Source organism: Argiope bruennichi, chromosome X1 (genome assembly GCF_947563725.1).
Source record: "Argiope bruennichi chromosome X1, qqArgBrue1.1, whole genome shotgun sequence".
NCBI lineage: Eukaryota > Metazoa > Arthropoda > Arachnida > Araneae > Araneidae > Argiope > Argiope bruennichi.
In genome coordinates this window covers 8,060,728-8,074,477 of record NC_079162.1, presented here as the reverse complement: position 1 = coordinate 8,074,477, position 13,750 = coordinate 8,060,728, and the positions used below count along the sequence as shown (strand labels likewise).

The window sequence follows — 13,750 nt, the reverse complement described above, 5'->3', positions numbered from 1 at the left end:
TTGATACAGCTGATATTATTTTTCAAGAAAATTTCTTCAAAGCAGTTAGAATTTTCAAAATTTTAATCCAGTTTTTACAGACGGGTCAAAATTAACAGCTGAAGTCTGTTTTGCTGTGGTTTTCCTTCATATGTTTCTTCTTTTAAACTTAATTTATCCTTTTCAGTTTTTAACTGCAGAAATAAGTGGTTTTTTTTTTATATTTCTTAGAAGAAATTTATAACAGCCTGGATAAAAATTTTATCATCTACCCGGACTCACGTTTTACATTCTCTAAACTCATGTCATCCTCATCTTTTGGTTTTAAGAGTCTAAAATGTTTTTGATAAACTAATTTCTCGTAGTTATATATTTTATTCTGTTGCGTACTATCTCATGCTGGAATTTTAGGTAACGAAGAGGGAGACAAGGTTGCCAAATTGGCGACTACTTCAATCGCTGCTACTATTCGTGAAAGCGACATCAAGAAGCATATTAAAATGCTTCTTTATTCTAATAGGGAGAGATAGTGGGACTTTGAGGCAAACAACAACCTTCATTCTATCGAACCCCATCTACAACCTTGGCCCTCATTAGCGAATAGGACAGCAGATACTGTTTTAATTAGCTTACGCATTAAACACACTAGATTTATCCATATTCACTTGTTGTTAGGTCAACAACCACCACTGTGTTCGCAATTTCATTGTCAAATGTCTGTCCAACATATATTGTCAGAATGTCCAAATCTTAATGCGCAGCATTTACTGTTTTTTCAAGTCTTTCACTCCATTATCTCTTGCTTGATAAGATACCTCATGTCCAACTATTTGCATTTTTAAAGTCCATAAAGTTATATCCATTTATTTGAATCTTGATTTCATTTTAGTTCCTCCTCATTTTCCCTTTGATGAGTGCTTTAAAATGATATAATTTTATCTATTGTTTACTCAGCATAGTCAACATCAGGGCTCTTGCGCCAGAAAACACCAAACAAACAAACAAATTCAGTTGACAGACCAAGAAGTTTCATTAAGCATTATGAAAATTTCAATTAAAAATTATTTCTGAATCAAACTAAAAAAAGCACAATTGTATTTAGAAAGGGCTAATGCTACTACGACTAAAACACAGATTAAAATAACCTACTTAGTAAAAATAAAAAGGAATGAAAATAGAATCAAAAGTACAAACAAAATACATAAATCAGTAAATAAAAAAGAAAAGAATCCGGCCTGAAGACTTTCTCAAAGGTCACCCTCAGGATGAGATTCAAAAAATGGGATTTTTTTTCTCTGAGGGGTCTGACTTTTTGCACAACAATATTGATCCCTCGTGATCCGAAAATCCCCAGAAATTGAGGCCTAAAAGATACACCATTTTTAACAGAAATAAAACAATAAATTACAAAAAATACAACCTCCAATTTAAGCGAAAAGTACAATAACATAATATAAACTATAAAAGAACACTCACAAATAATAATTAAAACAAAAAGGAAAGGACATACCAGTAGCAGGTGAAACATCTACCAAATAAAGTCTCCCATCGTGTTCAATTTTGTTTCCCACGTCTTATAACTGTTCCTGCTTAGAAATGCCATAAATAATTGGAGAGTCCCAGCGCCATCTATTGAGTTAGTTAATATGTAGCGGAAAGTCTATATTTATTTGTGTCAAAAGATTAGAATCAAACCAACCCTTCTTTTCTTCAAGATTGCAGTAGTTTCTGGGAAATTCATTAGTAGTTAAGTTTTTGATGAGATTATTTGTTGCTTCAATATAGGAAATTTTGTTATTACAAACTCTTTTAATCCTGTTAAACTGTGAGAAAATTAAATTTTTGAAAATTTTGATTAGAATGATGATTACTAGTTTTAAAAATTTTAAAGTTCAATTAATCTATTATGAAAATTCAAAATGAAAATTATTTCGGAAACAAACTAAAATTATTAAAAATCAAAATAAAAAAGTACAATTGTATTTAGAGAGCGCTAATGCTGCTACTACTAAAACAGAGATGGACATAATCAACTTAGTAAAAATAAAAAGGAATCAAAATAGAATCAAAAGTACAAAAAAAAAAAAAAAAAAAAAAAAAAAAAAAAAAAACCGGCCTGAAGACTTTCTCAAGGAGGGGATTCAAAACAAGGGATTTTTTCTGTCTGACTGTCAAAGGGTCTGACTTTTTGTCCAACAATATTGACCCCTCGTGATCCGAAAAATGATAAATTCAACTGTAAAATGATTAAAATCAGTAATTATTATTCTAATCTAAACTCCAAAAATTTCAAAAAAATTAATTTTCTCACAATTTAACGGGATTAAAAGAGCTTGTAATAACAAAATTTCCTGCGTTGAAGTAACAAATAATCTCATTAAAAACTTAAAAACTAATGAATATCCCAGAAACAACTGCAATATTGAAATATTAATAAAAGAAGGGCTGGTTCGATTCTAATCTTTTGACACAAATAAATATAGACTTTCCGCTACATATTAACTAACTCAATAGATGGCGTTGGGACTCTCCAATTATTTATGGCATTTCTAAGCAGGAACAGTATTAGACGCGAGAAACAAGATAGAACACGATGGGGCACTTTATTTGGTAGATGTTTTACCTGCTACTGGTATGTTCCTTTCCTTTGGTTTTAATTATTAGTTGTCAGTGTTCTTTTATAGTTTATATTATGTTACTGTAATTTTCGCTTAAATTGGAGGTTGTATTTTTTGTAATTTATTGTTTTATTTCTGTTAAAAATGGTGTATCTCTTAGGCCTCAATTTCTGGGGATTTTCGGGTCAAGAGGGATCAATATTGTTGGACAAAGAATCAGACCCCTCACAGAAAAATACCCTTGTTTTGAACCCCTGCCTATGGGTGACCCTTGAGAAAGTATTCTGGCCAGATTCTTTTTTTATTTTGTTTATAATTTTGATTCTATTTTTATTCCTTTTTATTTTTACTGAGTTGGTTATATATATATATTCTTGGATTTCAAATGTAAAAATCTGTGTACTCATTACATTTACGACCTTGCCGAAGAACCCTAGTTTTTGCTGCTGAGATAGAGGTGACAGTAATTTTATTACAGGATATGCAATGAAGTATCTGAAAGACATTTTCAACGTGTTTCACATGCGTTGCAAAACCCATTATGTCAGTTCTTCTAATGTAGCAGAGTGATGTTCTGATACGTTAGAAAGAAAGGAATTTTCTTTACCTTTTTATGGTTTTGATGTATGAAAATTTGTAAAATAACACTTGTGTTTTTGAAAGTTTTGAAAGAAAATTTCTGATTTGAAGTTATTTCTTCTGTAAACTGCTGATGACAGTGTGATTTTTCTAACAATATGTCTTGTGCTGCAATTGATAAAATGGGTGCATGCATAAGAGGGAACAAATTATTGAGACTTAAATTTATGCATTTTATGTTAATATTTAAATAAAATTAGACCCTTATTTATTAAAAATGAACTTAATTTATTTCTTCATAATTTCATTCATCAATTCGTAATTCTAAAATAAAAAAATACTGCATAAAATTTAGTTTTTATACTTTCTATAAAGGTGCTTGAATAGTGCTTATTTTTTTAAAGATAAAATTAGTCTCCGCACCGTTATATAGCGTGTAAAAGGTTTATTGCGACGCGTTGCGATGACGTCACTTTGTAATTCTATAAGCAAAATAAAGAAGAAATTATATTTTTTGTTGTTTGATTGAATTCAATTTACAGCTGAGATATTGGACGCAATGATTATGTATATATATTGCACAATTATTATGTATATATATTGCGTTCTCCGTAGTGTTCAAATCCTTTTTCTTTAATTGGATTCTCCCCGATTCATTTATTAGTTGTCTTTCAACTTCCAAGTGTGTAAACTCTGCATCCTTCATTCTATAGAGTATTTGAACAAAGTGATCATATTCAGCTGGTAGTCTTCTGATAAGCTGCAGTGCAACCAACAGATCAGAAATTTCGAAGCCTGCTTCCTTAACTTGGTTTTTCTTTTCACTGACACGTTTGCAAAAAATACCGATCTGTTCTTGTTCTGGATTAAATCTTAGTTCTAAAAATTCATCGATTAAAACAGCTAATCGAGCTTTAGATATAGGTTCAAAGTTATCTCTTAAAATATTCCATGCTTCTTTCCCATCAGTGGTGTGCCGTATCAATGGAAGAAGTTTTCTTTCGACTCCCTGGTTGGTTGGTTGGTTGGTTGGTTGGTTGGTTGGTTGAGTGAGTTTTACTGGAGCAAGAGACAAATTTGGCCATACTGCGCCAAACTTATGGTGGATAAACAGGATCGTGGTTTAAAACATATGGTAATGTACTATAAAAAGTTAAAATTCTAAAAACATTTTAAAATTACAGCGAAATTGAAAAATAGTGAAATTTAAAACCTTTTTTCTTATCTGATTCCAATAGAGAAATTGTCAAATTTAAAAAACTATACAAAATATGCTTAAGAAACAATGTTGGAAAAAATTAAAATATCATTAGAGATGCAAACATATAGATAAAATTCAATATATATACACATTACAAAAGCAAATATAATAAATTTCAAGATGTGAATCTTCTAATGTTGAAAGCAAAAAAACAGCATCGAAAAGACAAAAAGGTAAGGTGCAAGTTCGCTACGAGTTATATTTCGTTGGAATAAGGTTTTTTTTCTTTTCTTTTTTATATTTAATCGAGGGAGGAGGACTTATAGTTTCTGGCGAGTCTTCTAAGTCCTCAGACATACGATATTCCAACATATCCCCATCTGATGCAGTGGAAGAGCTCATTTCCGCATCAGCATCAGATTGACTAGACTGTTGTAAATTTGCTCCTACTAAAGGAAGATTATCTATGGATTGTAGTGCCGTATCAGAAGAAGGTAATTTTATTTCAGCCGTAATTGGCTTATTACATAATTTTGGGTTTCACAGTTGGCGCAATTTGCGATGCAACAGTGGTGGGAACTTGGTGAGGTGAGGTAGAGTAAAATTTTGAAATTTTTTCAGCATTGATTAATGATTTTGTTTCCACAGGTGAGGCCTTTTTAAACTTTTTAGTGTGTGTCACTAGTTGAAAACCAGTTAAATCCGGCGAAGCTGAAGCATTGTCACTGATTGGTGCAACAGACACAGGTGAAAGATTTGGCAAATTAACTGGAATAGGAGCTCTTTGAGTAGATTCTAATGGTTTTAAAACCTTACCAGAAGATAGATCATTCAGATCCCACTGAGTGGATGTGGTAGCCGACATTTTTGTAACTGCAAAAGCGTAATTTATCCCAGCTGAAGGTGTTTTCGATTTTATGAGTTTGCGAGCTTCCTGATAGGAAATTTTATTTTTGATCTTAGTTGAAATTATTTCTTTCTCCTGTTTCCAAGCATGACAGTTTCGGGAAAAGGAAGTGTGCTGATCTTTGCAATTCACACACTTCTCTTCGGCAGTGCAGTTAGTACTGTCATGACCAGATTCTGCACAACGGGCGCATGTTAGAGTCCCGCGGCAAGAAGTTTTAGAATGCCCGAAGCGTTGGCACTTGAAACAACGCAATGGGTTTGGAATATATTCTCGGACAGATAGGCGCATATATCCGGCTTTTATGTGCACAGGTAATTTAGGAGAATCAAAGGTCAATACTAAATGTTTTGTTTTTAGGAGCTGGCCATCCCTTCGTATAGAAATACGCCGTACATGGGTCACTCCCTGATTTTTTAAATCTTTAGTTATATCTTCAACAGAAACATTTAATAGCTCTCCGCAGGATATAACTCCCTTGGAGGAGTTTAATGTCGGGTGGGGACTAACTTGAATAGGAATTGTAGACATATTTTTTAGCATAGCAATTTGTTTGGATTGTTTGGAGGATCCAACTTCAACTAGCAAATCGCCAGATCGAAGCTTCTTTATAGATTTAACCTCACCTACATTACCAGAAATGGCTTTCTCGACAAGAAAAGGGGACACATTATGGAAAGACCCTTTTGCATCAGATACTCTATGAACTAGAAAGAAAGATGGAAAATTGTTAGGTTGTGAAATCGAAATGGTGTTTTTGTTTTGTTTTTTGCCCATACGACATTGATGGGGATTCGGGCCCCGACGGCACCACCCACCATGGAGTCCAACAAGGGAAGGCAGCCACCGGCTCTGGCCATTCCCAGCCTCGGAGCTTACCCTAGCGCTAGCCGGAACCTATACGCTCGGAGTTACCCCCGGGGACAGTGACCACCCTTAACGCCAAGCCCAAGGAGTAACCCCTTCGCTTGATCCCTAGCAGACTAGTAACTCTGGTTGCTAGCTACCGGCCGATTGATACACCGGGGACCACAGTGCACCGCCCGTCTAATGGGTCGCCACGCACGGCAAACACGTGGGGGTATTTGCTGTCCATGAGAAGCAGGAAGCAAACAGAGCGGCGACAGCTTCTCATGGAGAGCTCCCTCGCGTACCCTCGAGGGAAAGAAGAACAAAGGAGACAGCAGAAGGCGCAGTGTAGAGTAAACATAAAGGGAGTAAAGATCCCTGGGAACCTCGGGATTGGGACACCCGTACTCACCTATAGTAGGTGAGCCCCTGAGGGGTTCGACTCCCTGATAAATTGTTGTGTAACACCGCTGCTTTCTCCATTCATACTCGAGTTTTCCTTTTTCTCTAGCTTCTTCTAGATAAGGCTTTTCTCCACCAATTGCAAAATTCCAACAGCCGCGATCCATCAACAAGACTTTCATGTCTTCTTTCCATGACGAATAGTTCGAATCGTCGAGTTTCGGGAACAAAAAAGACGAAAAATCTGAATTCATCTTTTCTTCGGCTTGGTAAAAATTCACAGCAATTAGTAGCACTTATTCTTTCAGTTCATAAACACGGATCTTACGGCAAAGGTTTTTGGTTCACCTGGGCCCATAACCATGTTGGAGTTTTTCTCAACAAAAATAGCAGAGTATATATAAAAAAACCCAGGCATTTAGATTAAAATCAAATTCTTTTAATGAAAAATTAAACGGTCTGCATCTTGCAGAGTATACAGCTACGGTATATACACACAGGCGGTGTCTGTTCTTTTTATTTAAAAGGAACAAACATCCAATGACAGTTCATCCGGAAATACAACGTACTTCCGGTTACAAAATGATTATCCAATAATGTTGCTTCTCTGGGACCGACCTCTGCTTGATATGAATATGCAACAAGAATTTCTCTCTCGCACACACACACACACACACACACACACACACACACACACACACACACACACACACACACACACACACACACACACACACACACACACACACACACACACACACACACACACACACACACACACACACAAGCGTTTCGTCGCTGAATACAACGTATTTATATTTCCTGGTCCAATGCAAACGTTATCTCTCCGTTGCCGGCGTTAAGAATTTTTTTGGACTGGTGTTCTTGCCCATCTCCCTGCTTCAATAAGCCTTCGTCATACTGTTGATGAATCAACGCTTACACCAATAGCTAATAATTCACTCTGAAGATCTGTACTTCTTTCACGAGGATGCATTTTACTATTTCGTTCAGGAAATTGGTCAGTCTTAGTTGTTGACTCGTGTTTGCGTCCGTATTTACTTTTTCGTTTTGGAGAAATTGTCTCAAACTTAGTTTGCTGATTAGTAATCCTAGAAACACTGGATTTTCAGACTCCAACTGCTGTAGCAATATCCCTCACATAGAAGTATGCTGCCTAAGTGTAACAATTCTCGTCTTTTTCCTATGGCACCTTAGGGGTTGGTTGGTTGGTTAGTTGATTTTACTGGCTCAAGAGCCATGTTTGGCTATGCTGCGCCAAACATATGTTAGATCAACAGGATCAAGGTATAAAATATATAAAATTTTAAAAATATTAAAATAAATATCTCTTAAGTACATAAATAGAAATGTCTAAAATCATTGGAAACAAGTACTATACATATGAAACACTTGAATAAATTTACGGCAAAGATTAAAAGGAATTAACCAAGTACATAACGTCATACAATAAATGTAAATTTTAAAACCGACAGATAACTACGAAATCGATAATTTTTAAAAACTAAGGTTGAAAAGAAGATGTATATTTATTTATATTTTGTTGGAATAATAATATGGGAGTATCTTTTCTCCCGTTTGCGTGTAGTAGTTGGTAGAGGCGGAGTTGGAGGACTAGTGTCTTCAGATGTATCCTCTAAGTTTTCTGACATATTATATTCCAGTGTATCACCTTCCGATGCACTAGAACACATTTCTGCGTCAGTATCCGATTCCTGACGTAATGGATCACTGGAGTTTCCCGAAGGGAGGTCAGCTAAAATTCGAGTTTCAGTATCAGCAGAATAAACAAGGGCTGGAGAGTTTGTAATCAAAGCAGCACTTGTTACATCATTCGTTCCAGAATTGCCCTCTACGGAAGTGGAAAGGGGAGGCTTTCTTAGTGAAGTTTTATGAAACTTTGTACTCTCTTTTTTATCCAAGTTCATCTTGTGAGATTCTGAAAGATGCGAGGTTTTATAATGTCTCGGTGCGTTATTAATATTTAGTTTTTGATTATCTTTATTAATCCTATAATCTTTTTTGAGCTTTTTCCTGTAATTAACTTTTTTGAAACCAGAGCAATCAGATGAACTTATATTAGATTCTGGGACAGTGGGTTGATGGATTTTCTCTCCACATGTACTGGGATTGAATGCTGCTATAAAAGATTCGTCATATCTAGGGCAGGTCTCCGAAGGTATGTACGATATTTTAAATCGAGCAGAATCGGATGGTAGGACTGCAGATAAGATCTGAGTGCTTGTGGTTCCGAATGTTTTATTCACCACAGATGCATAGCTGACTCCTGGAGGTGGAGTGCGAGACTTCACAATCTGTCTGGCTTCGATATAAGAAATATCTTTTTTTACCTTCTCAGCAATCACTTCTTTTTCAAATTTCCAAGCAGAACAGGAACGGGAAAAGGAAGTATGAGAATCTTTGCAATTTACGCATTTCTCTGGTTTAGTACATGCAGAACTGTCATGACTAGCTTCCGCACAGCGGGCACAAATAAGAGTTCCACGGCAGGAAGCTTGTGAATGCCCAAAACGCTGGCATTTAAAACACCGCAGGGGGTTTGGAAAATATGGTCTAACTGCCAATTTCATGTACCCCGCTTTAACTGACTCGGGTATTTTAGGAGAGTGAAAAGTGAGAATTAAATGCTTAGTATCAACTAGTTCACCATTTTTTCTGATTTTGATCCGACGCACATGTGTAACGCCAATTGCCTTAAAATCTTTACAAATTTGCTCTACCGGAACATTAAAAAGTTCTCCACAAGAAATCACACCCTTTGAGGAGTTAAGAGATGCATGTGGAGTAACAGAAACAGGGATAGTGCTTAGAGAATTCAATTTAAGAATTTGTTCTGCTTGCTTACGAGATGCTACCTCAATAAGCAGATCTCCTGAGCGTAGTTTCCGAATAGACTTAGTGTTACCAAGATTAGAGGATATCGCCTTCTCAACCAAGAACGGAGAAACAGTATGAAAAGTCTCATTTGTAGTAGAAATACGTTTCAAAATAAAAAATGTATCAAAAGATTTGTTAGATTCAACTTGATTATTGAAGTGTCCACTGAAGTTAGAAAAGTTTTTGCGGCCCATATGATATTTATAGAGGTTCAGGCCCAGCGGCATCGCCCACCACGGAGCCCTACTAGGGATGGCAGTAACTGGCTCTAGATGTTCCTAGCCTCAGCACTTACCATAATGCTAACTGGTACCTATACGCTGGGAGTCACCCCCGGGGACAGTGACCACCCTTAACGCCAAGCCCAAGGAGTGACCCCTTCACTTGATCCCTAGCAGACTAACAACTCGGGTTGATAGCTACCGGCCGATTGATACACCGGGGACCACAGTGCACCACCCGTCTAATGGGTTGCCACGCACGGCAAACACGTGGGGGTATTTGCTGTCCATGAGAAGCAGGAAGCAAACAGAGCGGCGACAGCTTCTCATGGAGAGCTCCCTCGCGTACCCTCGAGGGAAAGAAAAAAAAAGGAGACAGCAGAAGGCGCAGTGGAGAGTAAACATAAAGGGAGTAAAGATCCCTGGGAACCTCGGGATTGGGACACCCGTACTCACCTATAGTAGGTGAGCCCCTGAGGGGAGGCACCTTAGGGGCTCACCTTCTTTAGGTGAGTACGGGCATCCAAACCCCAAGGTACCCAGGGATCTTTTCTTATCCCAAGGGGTTTACTGTCTTTGGTACCCCTCAGGGGCCCACCTTCTTCAGGCGTGATGGACTTCAGTGGTGGATCACTAGGGACACCCCGAGTTTCCCTAGTGATCTGGTCTGCATTCCAGATTCTCCTCCTCTCAATCTGCTGCTTTTTGCTGTCGTTCTTCTTTCCCTCGATGGCAAGAGAAGAAGCTCTCCATTTGCCGCCGCTCTGTTTGCTACTTGCTTCACATGGACAGCCAAAACTCCACGTATTAGCCGTGCGTGGCGACCCATTAGACGGGTGGTTTACTGTGATCCCTGCTGTATCAGTCGGCTGGTAGCTAGCCACCTGAGCGGTTAGTCTGCTAGGGATCAAGCGAAGGGGTTACTTATTGGGCTTGGCGTTAAGGGTTGTCACTGTTCTCGGGTGTAACTCTGAGCGTATAGGTTCCGGCTAGCACTAAGGTCAGCGCCGAGGCTAGGAATATCCAGAGCCGGTGTCTACCTCCCTTTGTTGGACTCGTGGTGGGGTGGTGCCGTAGGATCAGAATTATAAACAATGTCGTATGGGCAAACGCAAAACTGCTCCCTTAAATGTGCAACAAATCGCATCTTTTACACCTTCAACGCAAGTAAATTTTCCAACCTTTTTCCTGATTAAAAGAATTTTCTCTGCAAATGAAACATTTCATTCCGTATCTCCATTTCTAGTCTAAAAAAGTATCACTAACCATCTTGGCGAAGTAAAAAGTACTAAAAATTTCGATCCGTTGATCTACTTGTTGAAATACAATCTCGAAAAAAATCGCAACAAATTGTAAAATTAAAATCTTTTGGAAGCATACCAGTTAATGTCTCTCCACACGCCTTCCAAAGCAATTATCTCTTTTAGAGAATTACTAAATGTTCCGTAAGAAGAAATTGCTAAAGAATTGCAAGCATAAATAGTGATCTACCCTTGATTCTCCCTTATTGTGAGAGTATATTTAAGTGGGTTACATGTATATTTCTGTTAGACCATATATGCCCAATCCGCTTCGTTGCTTTAAATTCCAACGTTTCGGTAATTCGAATACTTCATGCCATGGGACACCAACTTGCACCCTCTGTGCTGAAATTGGCCATGACAGTGCTGAATGTACCTCTACAGAAAGATGCGTGAATCGTAAAGAAGTACACATGTCATATTCGAGGAATTGTTCAGCTTGGCAATCTGAAAAAGAAGTAATTAATACCAAAATAAAAAAAACCTGTTTTATACCGAAGCCCGGAAACTTGTTAAATAGCAAACTCCTGTAGGCATTAGCTTTGCTTCTGTCGCTCAGACTAATGTTAAGCAGCCAATCTGTATAAACATACCCAAAGATTGAATTACTTTAGAAAATCCTCTTAGGAGCCCTAAAATACATACTATTTCAGATTAGTCTAAACCCTCGGCAACTCAAATTAAGCATACGCCTGATCCAATTTGTGATGTTGCTACAACTTTACATAATTCGTCTGATTTTCAAGTTGTTAAAAAAAAAAGAAATCAGTTGGTTGGGTGGTTAAGTTCTTTTGACACAACAGCCAATTCTGGTGATACTGCGCCAATCAAATGGAAAAAATTAAATTAAATAATATTAAAAGGTTCTTTTAATTAGATAAAAGTAAAATTATAAAAATAATCCAAATTTATTACAACGGCACTTTAAAAACTTTCATGAAATAAAGTAAAATTGCATTAATTACTGACATATGATTTTTTAAAATGTATATGAACCTAAATAAAATTTAACAAACCAATGCTGTGTAAAACTGTCTTCCACCAGTTCACGCATGTCTATGAAAACTAAATGAAAAAAGCGTAACCGTTGATTATTAAAAAAGAACAATCAATTTAAACATGACGTACACTTAAAACTGTATGGCATGTCGTACATGTTTGATATGGTTCACTAAATAAAAGGTGTTTTTGGATGATGCGAGTATAACCAATGCGGAGCCGAGTTAATTTAACATCGAGCCCACGCACTAGGATGATAGGTCGAAAACGAATCATTGGCTCGAGCGAATGCAGTTTGTTGGAAGTCTGTTGATCTCAAGATCGTTGCTACGACATGTAGACCTGATGAGCAAAAAATGTCTTTGCATCTCCATGTGGAAGTTCTTGCTGTAGAAGAAAGCTTGCCGCTTTTGCTGCAGTATTGCACTCTCTCATTTCTCGGCATTCAGACATGAAACGGAACCCAGCAAAACAAAATTTTAAGGGTGCAAAATTTCGATGATGAGAAGAAAAACCACGATTTCTAAAGTAACTGGATGTATTCGATAACTAAAATCGGAAAGAGACTACAAAGCACTCATAATGTCGGTATAAATTCAGAAATTGCGGGAATAGGAAGTCGAAATCACTTGAAGGGCATATATTATTGCAACTAGTTCAGAAGTCAGAACTGAGAATGATGTGGCCTGAGAGTAGTTATGCGTCTCATTTGATAACAAAATTCCTCTGCCGACATGTCTAATAGATTTTGATCCGTCAGTGAAGACCTCTGTGTAGAAATAATACTGACAGCGATGATAGTTAAAGAGTTGCTGAAAAATAGTTGGTGCGGTTGTGGATTTATTAAATCCTGAAAATGGATTCAAAAAATGAAAATTTTGGAATATCCCAAGGTGAGAAAGACTAATAATTAAAAGTCTGAATTACAACATCATGAAGTAGAATTTTAACTCTCTCAATAAAGGGAAGAATGTGAGAGGCGCGTGCACCATAAAGTCTCAGAAGACCAATTGGATGAGACAACTGGCTAACAGGGAATTTCGGTATCGACTGCACGCGGAAATAATATTGTGCAGTTAATTTCCAACTTCGCAAATCTAAAAGCATTTGATTGTGTCATACAGTCTTTCCACAAGTGATGTGCGTTAAGCACCAGAGCAAATTCTAAGAGCAGAATGATGCACTGTATCAAGTCTGCGCAAAACAGAAGGGCGTGCAGAACCATACACCATGCACCCGTAATCAATGCGGGATAAAATGACGGCTTGGTATATTCGGAGAAGGGATGGGCGATCAGCACCTTAAGAAGTATTTGACAGCACTTTTAGGATGTTAAGAGATTTTTCACACTTCTGTCGAAGATGTAGAATATGCGGAAGGAAAGTGAGCTTTCTGTCAAAAATTACACCCAACAATTGTACGTCATTATCAACGGGGATAGCGATTCCTCGAATATTAATTATAGGGTCTGGATTCATGTTTCGCTTCCGGCAGAACAATAGGCAACGACTCTTTTCTGGAGAAAGAATGTACTTATTTCTTTCAGGTCAGGAATCTGGTTTGTTCACTGTCGTTCAATCAAGCGCATATTACAGCTTTGAGCAGAAATCTGTGAATCGTCAACATTTAGTGTTCCTTAAACAGATGTAGGAAGCTGGCATAGAATTTCGCTAAAGTGAGTGATAAAATGTGTAACACTAGAACACTTCCTTGTGGAACACCCTCGGCTTGGATAAAAGGATCGGAATAAAAATTACCGACAAGTACACGGAAAA

The 13,750-nt window shown here is 37.3% G+C and overlaps 1 protein-coding gene across 1 annotated transcript in view; it reads left to right on the top strand.

Moving 5' to 3' along the window:
• Positions 1-2,574: 2,574 nt before the first annotated feature.
• The window catches only part of LOC129958479 (uncharacterized), a 99,215-nt gene continuing 88,039 nt past the window's right edge, over positions 2,575-13,750 (top strand). Inside the window, exon 1 of the mRNA XM_056070975.1 lies at positions 2,575-2,611. Coding sequence (XP_055926950.1) covers positions 2,594-2,611 — 18 coding nt within the window. The 5' untranslated portion in view covers positions 2,575-2,593. The remainder of the gene's footprint in view (positions 2,612-13,750) is intronic.